General features: G+C 40.5%; 1 protein-coding gene across 1 annotated transcript in view; it reads left to right on the forward strand.

Annotated features, from left to right (window-relative positions):
* The window catches only part of LOC108794331 (receptor-type tyrosine-protein phosphatase S-like), a 291,487-nt gene that overhangs the window by 12,602 nt on the left and 254,277 nt on the right, over positions 1-24,608 (forward strand). Inside the window, exon 2 of the mRNA XM_018565355.1 lies at positions 175-363. Within this exon, the coding sequence (XP_018420857.1) occupies positions 210-363 (154 nt within the window). The 5' untranslated portion in view covers positions 175-209. The remainder of the gene's footprint in view (positions 1-174; positions 364-24,608) is intronic.

The following is a 24,608-nucleotide window of genomic DNA, read 5'->3' on the forward strand; positions in this document are numbered from 1 at the left end:
TGATTGGTTACCATGCAAAGCTGCTCCAGATTTTTTCTGCTCCAGTCTTCATAAATTCACCCCAATGTATTTATCTCTGTTGAAGCTAAATTTATATTTTGTTCTTTCTAGTATTGAATGATCTGGCTTTGATGTTTTTGTGTAATGTCTGCTTAATGATTTTTTTGTGTGCAGAGGATCAGCTTCCTCCTGGCTTTCCAAATATTGATATGGGCCCCCAGCTTAAGGTTGTAGAACGTACAAGAACAGCTACTATGTTGTGTGCTGCTAGTGGAAATCCAGATCCTGAAATCACCTGGTTTAAAGACTTCCTTCCAGTAGATCCCGCTGCCAGTAATGGAAGAATCAAACAGCTAAGATCAGGTAAGGGAGAAAAAACATTGAGAATAAAAATTCAGATGTTTAAATTGCTGCAAACAAACAATATTGTAACAGGTGAATATACTGTATATAAATGATCATTTATTTTATGTAGTATATACTTTTAGTACAAGCATGGTAGAACAATGCAAGCTGACATTGTTAACATTTAATCTACAAGCTCCCAGCCTGCCAAATGCTCCAGCATTACGTTGTGATATGTTATTGACTCTAAATAGAGGATGCAGCTTCATATTTGCAATGCTTCACAGATGCATTTCTTTTGAGTATGATTCCTTTTTTTGACTGCACATGGTCCAGGTGCATCTAAAACAACACAGCAGTAGTGAAATGCTGTGGATATGTATTACTCATACATTCAAAGAACTTAAAATTAATTTTAGAAGCAGTAAATTAATTTTTTTACATACATACTACCATTGGAGTGTAAACATTTGGGCCTCATTCAAATGGGCGTGTACGCCTGTGCAAAGACCTCCTCTCGGGAGGGACAGGTACAGCTTTTTGACAGGATGCGGCTAAATGCTGACCTGAACCTGCACATTCATGCAGGTCCAGGTACATGCACTTTGCAGACAGTTTACGTCCAAGTGCATGCACACAGACATGTAGCCACGTGCAGCCAGGTCCTGTCATAAGGATGTAGAGGTGGCTGCAGGCAATTAGAGGCTGCACTTGTCCCTCCTGCAAGGGGGTCTCTGCCCATGTGGATAAGGCCTAAGCAAGGAGGTTTTCATGATGCACTGTACCTGGGCATGCCAAATAATATTTTAAATGACACCAACAATTTAATGTAATATTGAAGGTTAGGATTAATCCATATGCTTGCAAACTAGTAAATTAATGTTTTGTTTACTTAGTAAATTGTTGTATTTTCAATCTCTACCCATGGAGATACATTTATATTAACTGTTTTGAAGGAATGAAAAAAAGTGAAAAGTATCTAGAAATCCATGCATATTATCTATTGCTTGGAAATCATGTTATATGCAGTTAAATTTGCAATGTGTTAAGTGGATGCAGCCAGTCAAATCATTCACTGGCTTATTATGTTTCGCAGCTTACTTGCAAGATTTCCTTCCAACGTTCCTGTATTTTCTTCCTGTTACCACTCTTGCTCTCCCATTGTAATCTTCCCCGATAACCTTCATGTAAATGGGTCTACGAACGTCAACACAGAGATCCTACATCTAATAATTTGTGTTATTTTAATGCTCTGCGCCCTCAGAAGTTTTTTTTTTCTTCTACACATGTGCTGCGGCACAACGCACAGTATTGCACTACTATGAATTGTGGTGTGTTGGAAAAAAATAGCACGAAATGTGTGCCTTACTGTAATCCATGGTTGTTTCCCTTCTCTTTGCTGCTCTTCCTTTTAAATCCTCATGATTTCTCATGCTTGGGGAGAACTTCCCTTTTCAGCTCAGGGCCTCTTCCTGTAATGCTGGCTCAGGTTACAAGCCTATACAAACGGATACACAGACATCATGTATCCATTCCTGAGACAAGGCAGTCTGGTGCAAAACAGAAGTTCTCCCCAAGCATGAGAACAGATACAGATTTAAAAGGAAGAGCAGCAAAGAGAAGGGAAACAACCATGGATTACAGTAAGGCACACATTACAGTATTGTTTTATGTTAAAAAATCTGAGGGTTTAATGTCACTTTAACGCTAATGTCTCTTAATGTGTGACATAATGCGTGTTAACGCAGCCCACTGGAATGGACAAGTTTGAATAAACCCTACGATAGAGAGATGCTGCGGTGAAAATGGTAAAGAGATATTTAAAACATCTTGCCATAGTCTGCAAGTTTTTTGTATGTAGCTATGCCAAATGGGCTACACTATTTATTGCATCATCTTCAACCAAGCACTGTGCTGTCTTGCTGGTTTTACTTAATTGAAACTATTGTGTGTGTTTGGTGAGTACACTCAGAAGACTGTCTAAATTTCTGTGGATAGCTTTAGGTTAGTCATAAACAGGAGTTGACACTCCCGAGTCCAGCCGTTTTTCAGTGTAAACAGTTATTTTTAACATAACATTTACTAAAGGATAAGCCACACAAATTAGTGCCTAAGTTAACCCAAAGACTTATCTTGACATAAAAATAGCAGTGAATCAATTAACTTTATTAGTAACCAGGAAGAATAACTTGGTAAGTGTTTATATAATGTATGCCATATTGCCTAGCCTGTATGTCCTATCATCTTCAAGTATGCACTGTCTTACAACAAACTTGTCGTTGAAAAAATAGTTTTTCTGCCATTCTTTAACAATTTACCACTTTTGGAGGGGTCTCTACTCCTAGTCAGTACATACCTGCAATGCAAGAACTGCCATGTGCCTACACCAACAAAATAATTATTAAAAGTACATGTAAACCCTAACTGAATGTCATTTAGTTTGCCACAGCGTCATGTATCCTAAACAATTACCATGTTTTTAATGTGATTTAAAATGTGTTTTTTTTCCTCCTCATTCTTTCTTGTATATCCACACTGCTGATTTTCTCTAGGTTCTTTGTAGCCAGCTCCTGTCTGCATTAATGCACTCCAGTGATTGCTACATCGCACTTCTTAGGGTTGTTTTCCTGATGTTGATAACTGTGGCCTATGCCTGCATAATAAACATAATTTGGTCTGCTTGTACTCTCCATTGCGAGAGCGTGTGAAAGGGTAATAACACAGGAGAACAATTGGGAGACAGGAACAGAGCGTTGTTGCCCTATAAGGCTGGATTCACACCCAGGCAACACTTAGAATGTGCTTTTTTTCAAGCGTTTTCTATTGAGTCTGTGGAACAAAACGTGTTGAAATCTGCCGCAAAGTAGCTCTTCTGCCGCAAAGTACTTTTTCAAGCGTCAGGAGTATTTCTGCTTGCCACAAAACTCATAGGTGTGAACAGGGGCCATAGAAATGAATGGGATTCCTTGGGTGGAACGTTTTGTCACGCTGAATCAGCTGCCACAATACACCTAGGTGTGAATAGAGCCTTACAGGAAGTGCCTGATCCATTGGCTTGATCACTAGGATTTTTTTTGGTGAACGTTGCAGATTTAAAGATGTTGATAATTATAATTTAACTTGTTAAAACTTATAAGCATTTAGTGAGTGGGTTTACATATGCTTTTATTTTTTTTATTTGAGTCAGGTTTTCTCTGTGTGACATAATTCTTAAAGCATAGTGTGTATCTCCCTAAACCAAGCACGGTACTGTATGCTTATATTTGTGTTTGTTAATTTGAGTAAACGTGTCGCTGGGCCATGGGCATTCAAGTATTTTCATTTTCTTAACAAGCGGCAAATGTTCTTTAAATCATGCCCTCACTATATTCACGACATACACATATTACGGATGCACCGATGCTAATACTAGTATCAGTGCCAATACCGAGTATTTGGGCAAGTAGTCGTACTCGCCCAAATACTCGATGCCTAGCCCGATGCTTGAACTTCCGATATCAGGAAGCCGGACATGGAGTCATGGAGCCGGCTTCCCGGCAAATCAGGAAGCCGGGTGCTGTTTAATGACTCGCTTCCGGTTGGTTATATCTGTGAGAGGGGAAAACAGCTGCTGAGAAACCATCTATTGATACAGATGCACAGCCTTTGTTTTTAACTTTCAGTATGAATTGCTGCACAATTCATGCAGCTACAGAAGTCAGTAATGTTTTTTTAAAAAAAAAAGTTATTTACTGCTTGTTAAGAATATGCAATACTTGAAAGACTTATAGCCTGGCCATAGGTTCAGTTTCAGGTCCTTTTAGTTGTGTTGTATTTTTTTTTTTTTTGAAACTTTCTTCTTCTAAATGTCAGTCTCCCTTCCTTTCCCTTCCCACATAGTGGTGATGGTGCTTCTCTAAAATTACAAGCAGTCTTCCTTGTCTGATTGTTGCTGCCTTTTTTAAATGCTATTTTTGGATTGTCTGCCTCCCTGCCAAAGTGCTCTTTCTCTGATACTGCTACTGCTGAATGCCTATGCATCTTCTCCCTCCTCCCCATGCAAAACATTATTATAATTTAATAATTTGATATTTCCCTTTCAAAACTCACATTTCCCCTATTTAATCTCAACACTTCCTAGCTGTGTTTTATACTTCCAAAAAGAGGTTAGAGGTCTGTAAAAAAGTATTTTGCTTCAAAACCATATTGTTTTATTTTACAGTGTATGAAACAAGCTTGAAGATTAAATTAAGAAAATATTTAACAATTTCACTTACCTCAAATGAAAAGTCACTAACATCTGTCCAAAACTGGCGTTTGTGTATATATAACTTAGACCAATCATAATGACTATAATGGTACCATTACAGGGGTGCCCACAATTTTTCATCTGGAGATGTACTTTTCAAATGACGAGCTCAATGAGATCTACCAACGAAAAAACACCTTTATTTAAAAAACAAGTACATGAAAATTTTTACTGGGACTACTGCCTCTCTCTTGCTCGCTCGCTCGCTCTCCCCTGTATATGTCCTTCTCTGCTGTCTCTCTGTGGGCCGGTTCACCCCACAATGTCTGCGTTCCAGAGCGTTCGACCTCTGGAACGCAAGCCGGCCGACCCCCTGCGTTGAAGTCAATGACACCACTGCCATGTCCAACGTCTGCCCGCATTAGTGCCTGCGTTCCGGTCCAGAGCAATCTGCAAAAATGCTGCAAGCTCTGCAAAAATGCTGCAAGCACTAATGTACTTGCGTTCTGGGGCGTGGCTGCGGTGCCATTGACTTTAATGCACCGCCATGCTCCCTCCCACCCCTGAACGCAGGGAGCCAGCTGGCTTGCGTTCCATAGGCCGAACGCTCTGGAACGCAGACTTTGTGGTGTGGTGTGAACTAGCCCCTCTCTTCTCTCCTCTCGCTGCGGTCTCTTCTCTTTGCTGTCTCTGTGGTCTCTTCTCTCTCCTGGCTGTCTTTATCTTACCTGCATTGCAGCAGCTTCCTGGCTCTTCTCTCTTGTTGCACCGTCCTGTCCTCCCGCGGTGCTCATGGGGCCGATGCTGCACACGGGGAGAGGTGTCCTGTCCCTTCCCATCTGCAGTGTCTGACACATTCAGCTGCACTAGCACCGCGGGAGGGAGCTCAGGTCAGGAAGTGAATTGCGATCTACCATGGTTTGCTTTGCGACCTAATGGGCACCCCTGGTTTATTAATTCTAAGAGCATCCACAGATTTGTAACCCCCACAGCAACTTGAAACACTTTTCACATATTGCTGATTGAAGAAAGTACTAATTTTACACTGCTTGGCTTTCCCAGGGCCAACTCAGTGATCCTCTCTTCTCATTCTCCCAGCCTAATTTAAAATTTGGTGCTTCTGCTGGGAGACATCAAGGGCTTTGTCTGGTGCATTTCGAAGCTATACTTGGAGACTACGTCACCAAAATTGCATATTAAAGTACAGAAAAATAAATGATTTTAAGTGCTTACTTGCAGCAGGTTTTTTTTTTTTTTTCCAACAAACATTTTTTATTCACTTGTCGTTGTGCCTATAAATGTGCAAGAGAATTTGACCACTCCAATAAGAATTATTTGCCTAGTACAGTAACAGTTTGCTTCCCTCCTTCCATGTCATAGCCCTCTCCTGTTATGGGAGTGTCTAATTACTGTCTGTGTTGAGCCGGCTCCACCACCAGGCCAAGGCAAAATGGACATCAGTTTCTAGCTGCTCATTAATGATAATATATCTTATTTCATTTGCTCTAATTTTTTTCTTTCATTGTCAGTTGTTGTGTTTTTAAAAAAAGTGCACTTTTAAAACCACCTTAACTCCTTTAATAAATCCAGGCATTTCCATCTCTAGCAAGTCTGCAGATGCAACTGGCAACCAGAATCCTTTCTCGTGTTTAAGATCTTTACTGTAATGTGCAAGACTCCTGACAGTTGAGGGTTCATTTCTTTCCTGATAACTCATCTGCAAACACAGGGCTCTCTACAAATGGAGTAATATCTCAGAAGGCTTTCCTGTCATTGCTTTACATGTGCATGCTCTGTAAGCAAGCTCACATTTGGCTGACAGACATGAACAAGGAGCCTATCATATAACACTGGTAAACATTGTTTCTTTTGCACCTCATTTGTCTGTGTACGCGCTTTTAGACACTGTCGAAGGCAAGTGCTGTTTATTGAGTTAACCAGGTATGAGGAATATAACATTTTTAAAATTTGTTTTGCAATGGGGCACTTACTCCATCAAATGGCTGGTACTACTCAAAGATGTAAAACACTGTGGGTTGATTCAATAAGGTATTTGCAACACATTTCTGTTGGTGTGTATATGTAGTGGGAAGCCTTGCGCTAAATGAAAATCCTGCAACATTTTTTGTTAGTACCAACACATGCAGCAAATTCAAATAGTACTTGTTTGCAACACTTTATTCTATGGTGCTATTATTGCGACGCATTCATAAAGAAATACTGCCATATCGGTGATAAGGAAAGTAGAGGTGAAAAAGACATCTTCCAAGCTCGAGTAAATTGTTGATTGCTTCACATATGTAATTATTGTGTCGCGTCTTTGAGAAATTGTCTTTCTATTTCTTTGGAACCGGTTTTAGCCTGGAGAACAATGTAGATGAAGCTGGCCATACACTGAGCGATTTTAGGCTGGTTCTTGATGAACCAGCCAAAATTTGCCCAGGTAGCTGCAGTCCCTGTTTAAGTATTCTAACAGCAGCACACCTGCTGCTGTCAGGATACAATCCCCACAGAGGGAGATTCCTCCACCCACGCTGTTTGGCCACACGTTTGTTATTGTGGAAAACACTTCTAAGTAATTTTTTTTTCCTGTTCAATTACAAAAACTTGTAGTAGAAATTTGTTTTTGTACTAAATAGATGAATTTAAAATTATGTTTAAAAAGTACCTTGTCATTTTTGCAAAGAGATCTGAGTTGGTAGGTCCTGAGGTTTGGCTTGATCTAAGGCATATTTTATTGACCTAAAGCCCTGTTTACACAGTTGTTAGAGGGTGTAGGATGTTGTTGACATGTCCTCTGGCTTAGTGGCCTCTGGTGTAGCTGGCAAAAGCATGTATTTAGGAAAACGACTTTATACACAGTTTGGTTTGCTGTGTGTCCACTGCCCTAAAAGTTGCCTGCAAGGTCTGCCCTATGCCAGTCTATACAGATGCCTCGATTTTGATTGCAGCATGTTTTACTAAGTAGACACTTGGTATGCTTCTGCATCCCTCGCCATTATGAAGAAGGCCTCATTCTTTTATGGTAACAATATTTGCCTAAAGCTGGCTTGCGCACACCGGCCCATGCTGCATTTATCTCACGATCATGCTACAAACCAGCCGAAAATCGTACAGTTCTCGGCTGGTTTTCGAACATGCTCGAAAGACAAAAGTCGTGCGACCGTACAGTAGAAACGGTCACACGCCTTCCACACACATTGCGATAATCGTACGATCGCGGGATTTCCCGCGATTATCGCATGATTATTGCAAGGTGTGTGGGCACCTTTAGACTGTCATTATTTCAGTTGATTGATTAACCCCTTTATGACTGCAATATGACTTTATGCAAAAAAAATTCTTTTAAAGAAATAAGAAGTTATCTTTGCTCCCACAAAACAAAGAGACAACTTGGCCAGACGCCTCCACGCCACCGACTACCAAGAACGCCGCCTGGCGATATAACCATGAGAAATATCTGTTGGTGCTTGAACTGACGACACGGATGGTGCCATGCCACAGTCCAATGGAGGATGATGGAAGACAACCACGGCACTCACTTGTAATGTGCAAGAAGTATAAGCACTTTTATTGATGCTTCATAGAACCAATGTTTCAGTGCCAGACAGGGTCCCTTCCTCATGGCAGCATTGTGACTTCCTGTCAATTTGCAAAATTAGTCAGTTATTTTCACGCTTTCAAGAACTGAGGCATGCCAACGCCAAGATTGGTCTAGGTGTCTACATTAAAAAAATAAAAACAAACCTCTGGTCATCACAGGGCTAAACAAGCTTGTCATTTTATAAATCTGTTAGTTTTACTAATAAACTGAGTTTCTTGATAAAATTAATGATGAGCCAATTTAGGCTATCCCTTTTTTTCCCCCTCTGTTTCCTATTTAATAGTTCTATCTTGCTATCAAATTGTTATTCCATTGAAAGGTGTAGCTAGGGAAATAGAAGGTTTGCTAGGGAAATAGAAAAAAATGGCTCCCTATAGAGTGTTATTTAAAGATTAATGCATCTATCAAATCTATGTTTTCATAATGAATAAATGAAAAAATTAATTTTGTACATACAAATACAATACAATTTCCATGTTTTTGTTTTAATATTAAAATGACGCCAAACTCAGGAGTTAAATCTTAAAAATGCATTTAAGTACCTTTTAACTTTTAACAAAAATGTATCATATTTGTGTAACACTCGGCTGTAGATTCTCAAATTATCTCTCAATTTGCGCTTACACTGTCCTTCCTTCTGGAGGGTAGCTATTTTTGTTTCCCATGGTCTCTATGTTTGTTGTAAAGTAGCCACTGCTCCAAGATCACTCCCATGATATAGCATTTATAAGTAATCATTCCAGGAAAGTGTTTTGTTAAGCGCTAGGAGGGGAATTTTATAAAAACTGGAGCAGACAAAATCTGGAGCAGTTGCCCATGGCAACCATTCGGTTTCTTTCATTTTCAAATCTTAACTGAACAAACTGAAGAGAGAAGCTGATTGGTTACCGTGGACAACTGCACCAGATTTTGACTGCTCCAGTTTTGATAAATTCCCCTCTAGGGGTTTTACATATCTCTAAGGGATATGCTATGTGTGGAGGGCTGCTGCATAGTATAAAAATTTTACCTTGAAGCTTGCCAGTTCCGACACCATACTCCTTGCCCAGTCACAAAAAGCGTTGTATTTTTCTCACAGAATACAATGGGGATGCGGGGGGGGAGAGGGGATTTATTAAAACTGGAGCAGACAAAATCAGGAGCAGCTGTGCATGTCAACCAATCAGCATCTTTCTTCAGTTTGTTCCGGTAAGATTTGAAAATAACAGCGAGTGGCTGATTGGTTGCCATGCACAGCTGCTCCAGAATTTATCTCCTCCAAATTCCCTTCAATGTGTTCTGTGAATGGTAGGTGGAGGAGGAGGTGGGAATGCATCCTCCACACATACCATACACTTTGTTAGCGCTATGTTACACATCTAATGCTAAACATTTGTTCCTGAGTTTATTTTTAAGGTGACTGCCTGCAGGTAGATAAATCTCAGTAGCAATAGATTAAAAAAAAAATGTATCTCTGACCTGTCTCTCATGTTGGTACATGCAGATTTCCCTATGCATTAACTGGAGTTGCAGTCTTGCTTTAAAGCAGAACTCCATGCAAATTTTTTCTTAACCCAAGCAGTGGGGTTAACAGGGTCACTGCGGGGGGTTAAGTGCTTGTTTGTCTCCTAGGTGCAAAAATAACAAAAGTATGGATGCAAAAATATAATAACTTAACCCTTCACTGCAGTGGTCTAAGGTCCTGTGAGTCATCATGTCCTATACACTGTGTATAGGACATGAAGACGCCAAGGGACATACCTCGCTGTAGCGGAGGAGTAGACAGGCTGGAGGAATCGCACTGTAAAAGCCAGCTGGCTGTGAGGTTCAGGGGAGTATAATTTTGTTATTTTCGCACCTAAACACAAATGATCACTTAACCCTTGTAGTGCAGGGGTAGCCATACTGCAAGGGTTGATCAAATATTTGCCCGGATTTCTTCAATAAAGTGTAGTAGAAGCCTATTGACTGTTTTTAGTAACATTAGCACTGTACTAGAAAGTATTTTTGAGTTCTGTATTTTTTTATGGTAATTTTTTTAAAAAAAGCTCAACTAATAGAACAGTTTTTTTTTCTTTAATACAGTAACATAGTTTATGTAATCAAAATGTGTACCTATTATCAAAGTGTCATTTTATAATGAAGAACACAGTGTATGTGTTTTGATAATATGACATTGCCTACTTTCTATATTGTGTCAAAGAAGTGGTTAACAAACTTTTTTTTTTCTTTTGTTTTACTTTTTAACACTCAGAGACCTTTGGTAAGTTGGTGGATAAACTAAAGACCCAAGTAAAGCAGATATACCCCAACTAATTCTAACAAGCTTTGATAACGCATGCTTTGCATATAATACTAACATCTGTAATGGCTGCACTAAAGCAAATAATACCCCCTTTTAACTAACATAATAACAAACCTCATTAAATAAACTATGTTCTACCCTCTTCCCAATGTATTTTAAATATGCTCCTTGATCTGCACAACTAAAAACACAATTTGGTGGAACTTCTTCCAGTTGCTTGGTGTGGGAGTCATGATTTACTGCATTTATTTCCTTAGCAGTTTTTACTTTACAGTTCTGTTACTGAGAAAAATGTATTTACATATTATTTTTTTACAATGGGGACTTCTTTAAGCAAATAATTTTTGTAACTGCAGAACAGAATGCTTTGTTTAGGTTTTATTGGGCTAATGGTAGCCAACCGTAGACTTTAGGGTAGGGGTGAGTGAACTCTGGACCTCCAGCTGTGGTGACACTACAAATCCCACCATGCATCTGCTCCTGGGAGTGTTGCATTGCCTAATGGGACTTGTAGTTGCACCAAAGTTGGAGGGCCAGAGTTTGCCTACTTCTGCTTTAGGGGATCATCGTCCCCTAGGGCAGACAATGTCAGTTGGATCAAGTAACTGTCGTTTTCCACATGGTTACCTTTATATTACAGCAGGCGATCCTGAGCAATTGATATCTGTAGATTAGTTGACCAGTTGTGTTAAGTTTTCCTGGCTAATTGAACAAGACCAAGTATGTCTGTTCATTGCATAGGCACCCACACATTATGCATATCAATATACCTGTCTTTAACAAACAAACAAACAAAAACATGCTGTGTAAAATTATACATCTGGGCTTTTCTGTGTAACAGGGCAAGCAGCAATGTACACATTTTATAATGGTCTGCCTTTAGTACAACCACTTATAATTGATTGTTGTGTGTTTTGCTCTTCTTGCTTTGCTGCTTGCACTGTGTACTGAATACAGTGTTTATATTTTGAATTAGCATTCGGTTTAAAGTAGAACTGAAGGCAATTCTTTTAGTTGTGGAATAGAGTGAAGGAGGGTTATAACCTCTGTCAGCATTTTCTTGGTCTGTGTCCCGATTGGGGAGATTTCCCTTGACTTCCTGTCCTTCCACAACAGGGAATGAGGGAAATCTCTGGGGGGTCACCGGAACTACAGTCCCCATTGGACATTTTCCCATCTAGTCCTGTTCTGGTGACAACCCAAAATTTAGGATTTACTTTCACTTTCCTTTAAAACGGATACCAGAGAAATAGAGAGGGCCAATCTTCCTAACGGGTCGCAGACAACGATTAAATCTGTGACAGGAATTGTTGGATCCTAAGTAGGTATTTCTGGAAATTTTTAAAGCCAAAATGAAATCTGCAGTGCTCAAAAGTTATTCTGTTTCGAGTGCAACAAGCATTTTTCTGGCTGTACATAGAATACAGAATGCTGACATTATTGCTTCATTACAAAAATGTGAAATATATTTATTTTTTGTCATGTGTAACAGCAACAGTTTTAGCAATGCTGTACATAGAACACTGAAAAGTTCACATTTGTTCCTGCTCCAGTCAAGTTAACCATTTATTGTCTCCACCACAACTGGAAAGTGCGTAACGTAAGAGTGGGATTAGTTCACTAAAAGGTACAGTCCAGGCAAAATTAAGTCTGGACTATACTCTCTCATAATACTGTGTATTTGTTTATTCTTAGTGGGTAGGTTAATTAATTGAGAATACTCAAATTTAGGAATAGGGTTGCCAGGATTTGGCAATACATTTTGGAAGGATGTTATTTCAATGCAAAATGAGAGAGTCAGAGCAAGCAGAAATATAGGTCCCAGATAATAGGGCTTCTGAGTCTATAGATATAGGTCACAGGCTCTCCTAGAAAACATCATTATTTAAAATAAAGGAGTACGGCTAAAATGCATATCACTGTAAATATAAAAAATATAGCTAATGTTTTGAGCTTGTGTGGTTTCCTTTTCTTTTTCTTATTTTTTTTAAAGTAGAACTCCAGCCATTTTTGATTTATTGGACGGGGGTAAAGAACTATAAACCCTTTTAGGTTATTTCTCTTGGCGACTTCCCTTCACTTCCTGTTGTCTCTAAGACAGGGATTGTCCAACATTTAAACACAAAAACAAACCTTTTTCATTAGCCAGAACTAAAAATGAGCTTTCTGTCTGAATGTGTACATTGAATTTGCCTTGTCTCTCCACTGTTTAACAGTTTTGTAAGAAATTCTAAAAAAAATAAGTATAAAGTTAAAGGATAACTAGAAATCACAGGGCCCCATAGCAAAATTTTGTATGAGAGTATGTCACCTAAGAGTGACCCTGCAGAGGCCACCATAGGCTCTGCAGGGTGCCAGATGGGCTGGTCACCCCCCTGCACACCTCTTACCTGTCAGCCCCGATCCACTGCCAGCTTCCTCCTCCGCCAGGCCCCGCCTCCTGCTCCACTGCCGTCGCAGCTCCACTGCCGTTGCAGCCGGGCCCCGCCTCCTGCTCCACTGCCGCCGCCGCCGCCGGGCCCCACCTCCTGCTCCACTGCCGTCGCCGGGCCCCACCTCCTGCTCCACTGCCGTCGCCGCCGGGCCCCTGCCTCCTGCTCCAGTGGAGAAACTGGTGGTCCTCCACTGGAAGAGGAAAGACCCTTCCACTCTGGCAGACTGGAGGGGTGTTGTCGATTCCTCCCTACATCTGTACAAGGCGGCCCATTGTAATAGAGGATGCCCTGGGAAGTTTGACAAGATTTGGGGTGGTTGGATTGGTTTAGCCTAACTACGAGCAAGTGATGGGGCTGGGACACCTTGAGAACTCTTAGGATGATGTAAGTAGTCGTCCCTATTGCACTATCCCTCATCTTATAGTTTCACACCCTTATTGTCTGGCCTAGGCCCGGGTGGGCTATCATTACAGGAGACTGTTAACTCAATGCATTTATACAAATGCTCATCCAGCCCATTTGTGGGGGGATTGATGTTAATAACTAAGTATGTACCCCTACTGCTGTAGGAGACTGTTGTTAATGTGTATTTTATATGCAAAACTGAATAAAAAGTACTTAAAAAAATTCAAGCCCTGACTTGTTATATAACCAAAGCAAAAATGCTTCTTTTCATTTTGCATGGAGTAGGGAATGGAGAAAACACTTCCTGTTTTGTAAACACAACTTTAAAGTGAGATATATATTGTCTCCATAGTGAGGGAAATTACTTCTTGGGCCTTGTTCACACCAAGCGCGGAGCAGTTGCAGACCGAATCAAAACTGCGTCCAATGTATTCCAATGGTATTTTTTGCTCCAGTTCACATTGCAGCGTGCAGTTCCAGAGCAGGTGAAAAAACTGCAGCAAGCCCTATTTTACCTGCTCTGGATCTGCAAACGCATCAAAAACTCATGCAAATGCCTGGAACGCACTGAAAGCCCATGTTAAACTACCAAAAACGGCCCGGAACGCATCAAAAACGCGACACAACCCACTGCACTGCGTGTGCAGAAACCTGAGCGTATCTGCTCTGCATTTGGTGTGAACAAGGCCTCAAACAGTTGTTTCATGTGTCTCCAATGGAAAATGTTTCCTCTAGTCCTGTTCTAGTGGCAACTCGGAATTTTGGTTTGTCCCTTACTTCCAGCCCTAGTCACAGTGGTCAGCAGGAAAAATCGAGAGTGCATCTCCCTAACAGCCATACAGATAGCAATTAAAACCTGACAGGGTTCTAACCACTCACCACTCCTTCCAAAATGTAACATTTTAAAATGCCATATAAAATCAAACTTCAAAAAATAATGCAAGGTACTGCTGTTTAGTATGTCAGATCAAAATATAAAGAACATATGCAGTACAGTGCAAGGAAATCATTCACATTTTTCCATGTTTTATCCCTTTAATGATTCTGCAAGTACAGCAAAATAATAATCAAATTGCCAGCAATGCACTCAGCGCCTTGTGTGACCTAACACACAGTGCAGTGGTATCAACCTTCCCAGTTGTGTTTTGCTTTACTACTCAAACCCTCCCACTCTTCTCAAATCTACAACATAAACACCTTTAGTAAAAGTGTATGTAAATCTTCCTTACAAAGCTTTGGAACTACATTACTTTGTCTCCCATAATCCACATAATGCTTACTTTATTTAAAGAATGAATAAAACCGATTGGTGATCGAGAACCAGTCATCATGATTCACATTCATATGATCGCTGTGATGTCATAGTGATCACATGACACTGTTTGCAAACAAGCTGATCTTGTGTCTGTCACAGAGAGGGGCACTTTGACAGAAGCAGTCAGTGTTATCTGGCTCTTAGAGCTAGTTCACACCAACCACAGTGTGTTCTGGCCCGATTGTGGCTGGCTCACTTTGTTGTGGGGCAGGAGGTGGCGTAGCGGTGCTTTGAAGTGAATGATACCACAGCCACGCCCTCCGGCCGCAATTCGATCGGCTGCACGGGAACGCAAGGCACACCAATGCCTGCGGATCCGTTCAGAAAAAAATGCTGCAAGCACTATTTTTTCAGACCGGGATGCAGGCATTGATGTGCCACGCTTTCCCGTGCAGCCGGAGGGCGTGGCTGCTGTGCCATGGATTTCAATGCACCGCCACGTCCCCTCCCACCCCACAACAAAGTGAGCTGGCCGCAATGCGATCCGGCCCAATTCTGACGAACGCACTGCATCGCATTGAAATGAATGTCACCGCAGCCACGCGCCCTCCAGCCGCACCGCGTTTGGCACATCTGCCACGCGTTCCCGTGCAGCTGAACACACTGTGGCCCAAGGGTGTGGCTGCAGTGCCATTGAGTTCAATGCACTGCCACACCCCCTCCCACCCCACAACAAAGCCGGCCACAATGCGATCCAGTGCGGGCCAGAACGCTGTGTGGCTGGTGTGAACTACCTTAAAGTTAAAGCACACACAATTCATTAATAAATGTTAGGGCTGGTAATGATTAAAATGTTCGTATTCGATTAATCAAAATTTTTTTTAATTCATTAATTTAGATTAATTATAACGCACATACAGATCCAACTACATTGGCCTATACACATACAGCACAGCAATGAAGTAATAAAATGAACTAGGATCACACTTATCCAGCATGTTATTAATCTCACGTGCCCCACTCAAAATGGCCGCCGCTTGAGTGTGGCAACTCAGAATAATAATGTGCTGGATTAGTGTGATCCTAGTTCATTTTATTACTTCATTGCTGTGCTGTACATGTATAGGCCAATGCCTTGGCTGGCATTTCTGCAGAAAGTTTCTTGAGAAAACTCACCGGCCCAAGTGGCTCAGTCGGGGAGTCCGGTGACGTCACGGGCATAGACGTCACCGGACTCCTCCCCCCTTCCCTTCGTTAGCCGTCACGGACATCAATGTCACCGGACTCCTTCCCCTTCCCTTCGTTAGCCAACGGAGCCACTTGGGGAAGGGGGGAGGAGTCCGGTGACTTCGATGTTCGGGACGTCACCGGATCACCGACGGGACTCCCGGAAGCCGTCGGAGAGGTGAGTACCGATCAAAATAATTTTAATCGATTAAAAAGTTTAACGATTAATCGAGAAATTAATCTTTAATTTCCACAGCCCTAATAAATGTAAAATATGTTAGTGACAAATTCACTTTACGATTAATTTTCTGAAATTACTGTATTTGAAAAAAGCATGTCCTCTAGATTATATAATTGGGAACATTTTTTTTTACTTGAAAACAATGAATTTGCGGCGCTAAATCCCCTTAAAACGTATTCGGTAAATACCATGTACTATAATAGAAACTTGTGAAAGATAACAGTAGGCATTCAAACAAACATCCTTTTTATCTTCACCATAAGAAAGACTGTTTGATTATAAGGATTTCAATTACTTCACGTTAGTCACATCGGACATTTTATATATCCAGATTGGATGGCATCATAAGTATTATTTGTTTGAATGCCTTACACACATTTTTTGGTCTATGATATTCACCGGTTTTCTTGTTCAGTGTGGTATTGTGTATATTCATCTGGTAGTTTATATATCCAGATTGAATTGCACTACAAGTATCTTTTATTGAATGTTCTTCACATTTTTGGTTTATGACATTTACGGCTAATTTTTGGTTACAATGCCGTTCACTGTGATATATTCACTTAATTTTCACTAAATTATTAGTGCACTTTATTCATTTTTAACAACTGGAGCATCCTAATTTATAATTTAGTTTTCTATCCAGTTTATTGTTCACTAATATAAGGTTTTTAGGCACACCAAGATCAGTACTGTTATCTTTCACAAGTTTCCATTATTGTACATGGTATTTACTTAATACGTTTTAAGGGGATTTAGCACCGCAACTTCATTGTTTTCACTTTTAGGACTTATTGTCTCTATTGTGGCAGCTTTATTTTCCCATAATATTAATCAATTATCTATAAGCGCAGATTAACATCTTTTCATTTATTTTTACTTGTTTAATATCCTCTATCAAACATTCTGATTTGGCATAACCTATTTTGGTGATATCACACTTTTTGTATATTTCAGTGTAATATTCCATTTTGTTTAGTACAAGATTTGTCTTTTTTTCCGTTTTCCAACCTAATGGCAGATTTTCCACCAAAATGCGGATGTGCACTTGAAAAACATAGTTATCTCTAACTCATAAATGTAGTTCTAAAACCCCTTTTCCTGAGAAGCATCAGTCCTATTTTTCCTTTTACACCTGCTTATTTTAACAATAGCTATTCCCTGTATTTTATTACTCTGTGCTAACATGTAGTTATTACCCCTAGTTAGAAATGAATATCAAATGAAACTCATAAAGTAAATAATTTATATACCGCCAGATCCTGTAAACAGTATTGCTGCATATTTTGTGTTCTATAATGTGGAAAACATATACATGCTATTATAGGTGGTCATAGAATATCACAATGTTTAAATTTTAGTGCTGTATTGGACTGGGGTAATAAAAAATTGTATAGGTCAGTTTGCTTGTGGATCTGGGAAAGAGTGAAGGTTTGGAAACATTATTCGGCACTGGCACCTGCATATTGTGGAATTAGTGCATTGTTAGGCTCCATTCACACATGAGCGGTTTACACGCGGAAATGTGCTAAGCATTAACAACAATTCATTCCATTGTGCATTGTTCAGACTATTACGGTGTCCTGCAAAATAGTCCAAGCGTGATTATAGGAGTGGATTCCGTGCATTTGGGGCTAAAGTAATGGCCGCACATGCGCGGAATCCGCCCGTATGTAGTAAATTACACGTTTTTATGAGCCGTGCGGAAAATGCAAATGCCATATGTGAATGGAGCCTAATATAGGTGCTTTGAAAATTTTAGAATGCGTCCAAATATTATATATTGTTTTATATTGTGTGTGTGTGTATATGTATATGTGTATATATATACAATGTGTATGTATAAACAATATAGCTGATGCAGAGACACTATCATCACACAGTTCTTTGTATTTTGGTCTTGATTTTCAGAAGTAATTAACCTTCCTGGCGGTAATCCCGAGTGTGGCTCGGGGGTAAATATTTCACACTCGGGTGTCTTCCAGGTTCCTTCCCTGCGAGCGCCGGCATTGCAGGGGGGCGGAACCGGTGAGAAATTCAAAAGTAAAGAATAGAGAGAAAAAATATACTGAGATGATCATACCGCCAGGGAGGTTAACAATGTGTTTCCTGAGAAACAACTTGCCTATTTGTAATGATTGGCACTGCAATTTAGAATTTTTTTCCCATAGTTGTTAACAGAAAAGCACTTAAACATAAATATTTATTATTCAGAAAAGTGTTTTGTTATCTTAGACTAGTAAATGTCCGTTTTTAAAGTTTTGACACCACAGAAAACTTTTCTGGACTTATGTGACTTTTTTTATTCTTTGCAATTCACCTTATTTGCTTTCTGTGATGCTGCCCCTTTAAAAGCAGCATATGTATCCATTACCTTGTCAAGCAAAGTCTATAACACAAAATTTGCATCTATTTACTTACCAGGATGTATTTTCTCTTGTATTTTTCATTAAATACCCCAGGATGCAGTCATTTTGTTTAAAATCAAGACATTATTTTAATTACCAAAGAAAATAGTGGTCATTTTTGTTAACCATAAAAAGTGCTTGAGAAACACACTCCTATAAAAGAGGGATCATCATAAATTACATTCAATATTTTTTCTTGGTCTTTGCTTTACTGGAATAAAAAGAAAATAAATGTCATATTCAATACAAATGCAAAGACTTGTCTTTGTGATCTGCTGTGTGATGTACTCTTTACTGTATGAGGCCTCTTACTAGCATTACAAATTTAACAAGACAAGCATCCACAGGTACACATTTCCAGTCCTGGAAAAAAAACAATATTGTCATCTTTGTTCATTTCTTCTTCAGGAATAAAGCTGGTGAACATTGCTTGCATAGAAAGGAGCTTTCATAAAGATAGGCAAGTTGTGAATTACAAGTATTAAAGTAAAATGCGGACCAAGACTGTAGTACTTGTAATATTTTTGTCAGATTGTACTCAGTACCAGCACGCATTTTACAACACTTTAGAACCATTTTTGTGTTTGATTTTCCAGATACAACTAGCAGATGAACAAATAAAACCTATGAAACTATAGCGGTTTTGGGACAATTTTAAAGCTGTTTTTTTTAGTACTTTTTTTTAAACTTTGATATATGGTATTATATTATGTTTGTGTGTGTTTATAATCCTATGTACAGTACTGTGCAAAAGTCTTCTTTTATGCCTTTTGGATTAGTGTATCATTAGAAGAGTGTGTATTTTATTATTTCAAACATTCATGTCATATAAAATATATGCCCTTAAAGCTAAAGTTTAGTTTAAATTTTTTTTTGGGAGGGGATACAGCACTAAACACATAAGATATGTATATTTGTGTGTATTCCCTTGCAGCAGCTGCTTCTAGTAGCAATTGTTCTCTCAGTGCCACCCTTACAGACCCAGAACTTGTCTTACTATGATCTGACAATGCATAGAGTTCCGTGAAAAGAGGAGAGAGCTGTTGAATGACAGGATCTACTCCTCAATTCACATAATTTGATGCACTTTGGTATCATAGTAAGAGAAGTTTTGTGAATGGAGGTGGGGGGGAAGGGAAACTTTCCTTCAAAATGGAAAGTTCCATTATCCACTCAGAACTGACAGAGACCTTGTGATGCCCTGCAATTCCCATCTACAGTTCAAAGAGGTCTTATCAAAAGTGGTCTTCATAGAAGAGTTGCCATTCCCCCAAGGTGGAAACAAAGTCAAAAGACTTTTCTGTACGGGGATACACAAACACTGAGGTGCAGAAAAATTACAGCAAGACCTGATGAGTTACAGTAAAAACTTGAAGGGAAGTCCAATGTTAAAAGCGCTCTCCGGGAAGCAGGAGTGGTGTTTGCTGGTGTGCTGCTTCTGGTATGTACGGACCGGGGTGTCCAACGCATGTACTAATGAAACAAAAGAGAGGAGGAAGAAGCGCCACTACCTTGCGCAATTGGTTGCGAGTTAGCGGAGACATGGCAGATATTCTTGTCCTCCCGTGTAGGGTCGAGGGGTATATGGTTCGGTGTGGTGACCTCGTTGAAGTGCTGGCGTTGAGGTTGGATGGAGGTGGCTGTTGTGCCTCACGGCTTTTGATGATGGGAACTGAAGTAAGGAATATTAATTGTGGAGAGGTGAGAATTCAGGAATAATTTGGTCACGTGTGATATGTAGAGACTCACCGTAAAGTTAGTGATGATGCGATGTCATCAATGATGGTTGAGGCAATTTTGATTAGAATCCTACACGGTGTGGTGGGTGGGTTCAGGATCAATCTGGTTGGTTCGAGGTGGATGGGATGGTGTCCAGTTGTTTGAGGGCTGATTTGTGTCCTAGAAGCAATCTCTGATGTGTGGTCACTGCTGAAGATGATTCTTATTTTTGTTGATCCGAATAAGCAGTTTGCAGCCGTGTTAAAGCTGTTTGAATTCAAGCAGCATGACAATGACCCCAAACACATAACATAAACATCAGAATCATAAAAGAAACAGTGAACCGAAATTCTGTAACAGATGCAGGATCTTTGATCCCATTATCATCAAGCCAGTCTGGGATTACTTTCAGAGACAGAACAAGGTGAGAGAGCAGAAGTCTGCAGTGTAACTGTGGCAGGTTCTCCAGAATGTCTGGAGCAACCTACCACAAGAGTACCTTCAGGAACTGCCTAAAAGTGAGCATAGGTGAACTGCTAAAGTTTTTGGAGAAATAGTATTCACACCAAATATTAATTACCGTATTTTTCCATCTATAAGACGCCCCCATGTATTAGACGCCCCCAACTTTTCTTACCCAAAATTCAGTAATCAATATTTTAAATGATATAATGCATCACACTTACCTCTGAGTCAATCACTTTATGCTCCGACATTACCGCTCTGGGCACTGGCTACACGCTCTCCCCAGCAACAGCTGACGTCAGGTACAAAAGATTTATGATTGGATTACAGAGAGAAGATAAGTTTTCCTCCAATCATAAATCTTTTGTACCTGACTTCAGCTGTTGCTGGGGAGAGCGGATTACAGAGCTACAGAACTACAAGATAACAGTTTTCCTCCACTCTCCCCAGCAACAGCTGACGTCCGGTACAAAAGATTTATGATTGGAGGAAAACTTATCATGTCTCTGCAATCCGAAGTTTCACTCGCGAGGCTAGTTTGCAGTGGTATCAGCACTTTTGGCAGTTTCGCAACCGCGGTTCTCCTCTCGGCCCCCGTGTATAAGACGCCCCTCTATTTTTAGGTAAACATTTTTATGAAAAAGTAGCGTCTTATACACGGAAAAATACGGTAATTTAATAAATATTCTTTTTTTTTTCGGTTTCACTTTTTTGGAAGATTATTGATCGACAATAACCATGTAATTATCTGTAAGAGCATTCCTGCTACGCAGCAGTTTTCCTCAGGTGCCTAAGACTTTTTTTTGTACTGTACATTGTACATGATGTGTGTGTATGTATGTATATGTGCATATATATATATAATCCATATCCCAACCTCCTCTGTGCTGAGCGACGTCCTTTTTCTGCAGTTTTTTTCTAACACGTTTGCTGCTCAGAGCCACATCTCCAACAGCTATCTGGATTGGTCTATTCCTCATCCGCATAGTTTTGGTGTACTGTACCCAGATCCCGCCAGACAGAACATAAGGGGCCGGCCCGTAATGTGCTTAAAGCGCTGGACCCTACATAGGATGCTAACTTTGACACTTGTGCAGCTTTGCCACAGGGTGTTATACAGCTCATGGTTCATCTTTAGTAGAGCCCTGGCCCTGAATGCCCCTTAAGGGTGTATGCCCACTGGGAGGGCAAAGATATTAGATTGCATGCCTCTCTCTATCCACTGCCACGTGAGTTGATAAGGTAAGCTGCAGCTTACCTGGTTTCTAAAGAGCGGTTGCACCGGTCCCTAAAGGGTTAAGTTTAATATCTTGTGCACTTTTTCACTTCTCCTGCGACTTGGGGTCCTCTTTCTGTCCTGCGCAGCCTCGCTCCTGGGAACCACACTGCTCCCGCCATGTCTTCTCTCCTGGTGCAAGCTCTGGGCTGGATATATGCTTCTGTTGCTGGCAGCTGGTGTTGTACTGTGAGTGGGATCACCTCCAAAAATGTTTTACTCAACCTAAATGGTTTGCTCAGCAATACCCTATTCAACAGTGTTTCCTTAACCTCTCTTGCTATCTCTTGTTTAAACAAAACTTTAATGGTCCCTGTTAAGGATGTTCCTGTTTTCCCGCAGCACATGAACAGGGGATTAGAAGCCTTCTTTAAGGCCCTTTTTGCACAGATTTGGTTGATACACTGCCATAGTGGTAACAGCAGGATGTTAAGCTGGACCTGCATCAGATGTTATCTGGCTAGGGACCCTGGGCCCATCTTAATAACCGACCCCACCACTCTTAACCCGCTAGAGCTTTTTCCTATGGCTTTGTCCTACTGTACCGATGGCCTAGCAGATACCCTTAGACAAATTTCCAGGATGGGTCTCCTGTCCGTCCAAAATGCGATGGATTCTTGGGCTTAAATGCTGGTCTTTGTAGCTACCTTTTAAGAAGGGCTTTGAATGCATGCCCTTTACAGGGAAATGCTTGTTTTATGTATCAAAGAAGAAAAAAAAAAGTCCAAGTCTCCAGCAGCAAAATCCACTGCTCCCTTTCTAAAAAAAAAAGTACTTTGTCCTTCCCTAGCTTAGGGGTCCAAGCCCAAGTCAGGCCCTTGGTTTCAAGCTCTCTAAATCTGGGAATCTGGAACAAATTCCTTTTCCTAATGAAGGGGAGCCCCCATTTTCACTTGGGTGTGGGAAATGTCTGTCAACCTCCTGTATCTGGGAGATTGCTTGTACCTGGGACCATTGAATGGCATGTAAACAAAGTTTACAAACTGGAGTTTCACTCCCTTTCTCCTTGTTCCCTGTTATCGGACACGCCAAGATCTCCTCAAAGTTGGTCGGATGGATTTTTTTGTTTTGAATACCTTGGATCCTTTTCTAGGGGATCATATAGTCCCTGTTCCAGAGCATAAAATATTTCAGTCGTTCTACTCCAACCTATTCACTGTGCCAAAAGTGGGAGGGAGGACCCACCCTATTATCGATCTGTGGATTAAACAGGTTTCAAATGTTTTGTATGGAATCTACCCACTTTGTCATTGCCCTTCACCGGGGAGACTTAATGGCATTGGTGGACATGAAAAATGCATATTTGCACATCCCCACTTTTCCGACAAATAATGTATCTCTTTTTAACATTGTGTTTGCTTTACTATTTGACATACTAAAGGCTTGCAGTTAGGCTGGGTTCACACCTAGGCGTATCGAATATGCGCGTTTGTCGCGATAAAAAATTGGCGACAAACGCGCGTTTCCGAGGGCTACTTAGCTGTATCCCAATGGAAACTACCTGTTATGTACTATGGATTATGATTTAATCTATTCATGTTAGCAGGGGAGAATTGTAACTCTATTGCTGTAATGTAGTGGAGGTGTGTGCTGTATATATGTACACACGTCCAGTACACTATAGCAATAGATTTACAGCCAGCCCTGTCCCAGCTTCCCTCACTCAGTTTCACTCCGATCCCTGTTGCCTCACACGGCGCCTCTCGTAGTCGGCTCTGGGCAGGATTGCTGCATCGCGTATCGGTGCTCAGCTTGTGGGAGGCGCTCACAATTCTGCCTTGCTAACATGAATAGGTTAAATCATGATCCATAGTAAATTATACAGTACACACGTCCAGTACACTGCAGTCTGCAGCAATAGAATTACAATTCTCCCCTGCTAACATGAATAGGTTAAATGATCCGTGGTACAACTACATATTGTACTATTATGTACTATGGATCTTTTAACCTATGCATGGGTTAAATGATCTATAGTATATAACATGTAGTTGTACTACGGATCATTTAACCTATTAACATTAGCAGAGGATAATTGTAAATTTATTACTGCAGTGTATTGGGAATATGTACTGTATATATGTGCCACATATAGAGTACACTGCAGCAATAGATTTACAATTATCCTCGGCTAACATTAATGGGTTAAATGATTCACAGTACATAACATGTACTTGTACTACGGATCATTTAACCTATTAATATTAGCAGAGGATAATTGTAAATATATTACTGCAGTGTATTGGGAATATGTACTACATATAGAGTACACTGCAGCAATAGATTTACAATTATCCCCTGCTAATATGAATGGGTTAAATGATCCATAATACAACTACATGTTATGTACTATGGATCATTTAACCCATTCATATTAGCAGGGGATAATTGTAAATCTATTGTCTGCAGTTTACTACATATAGAGCATACACTGCAGATAATAGATTTACGATCATCCTCTGCTAATATTTGAAGTTCTCAATAGGGACCCCCCTTGCCCTCACTCGCTGTTCGATGATGGCCAGTGCCTCACGATGTGCCTCGCTGGTGAGCTCGTCGTCGGCACTGTGCGAGAGAGCAGTGGCAAGTCAGCGCTGGTCCGGTGGGAGGAGCTCCAGGTGGGGGTCCTAATTTAGCTGGCCAGCGACTGCCCGATCGCCTGCCAGCTAAATTAGGACCCCACTTGGAGCTCCTCCCACCGGACCAGCGCTGACTC

The sequence above is a fragment of the Nanorana parkeri genome, unplaced genomic scaffold (genome assembly GCF_000935625.1).
Source record: "Nanorana parkeri isolate BGI_ZX_2015 unplaced genomic scaffold, ASM93562v1 scaffold836, whole genome shotgun sequence".
NCBI classification, from domain to species: domain Eukaryota; kingdom Metazoa; phylum Chordata; class Amphibia; order Anura; family Dicroglossidae; genus Nanorana; species Nanorana parkeri.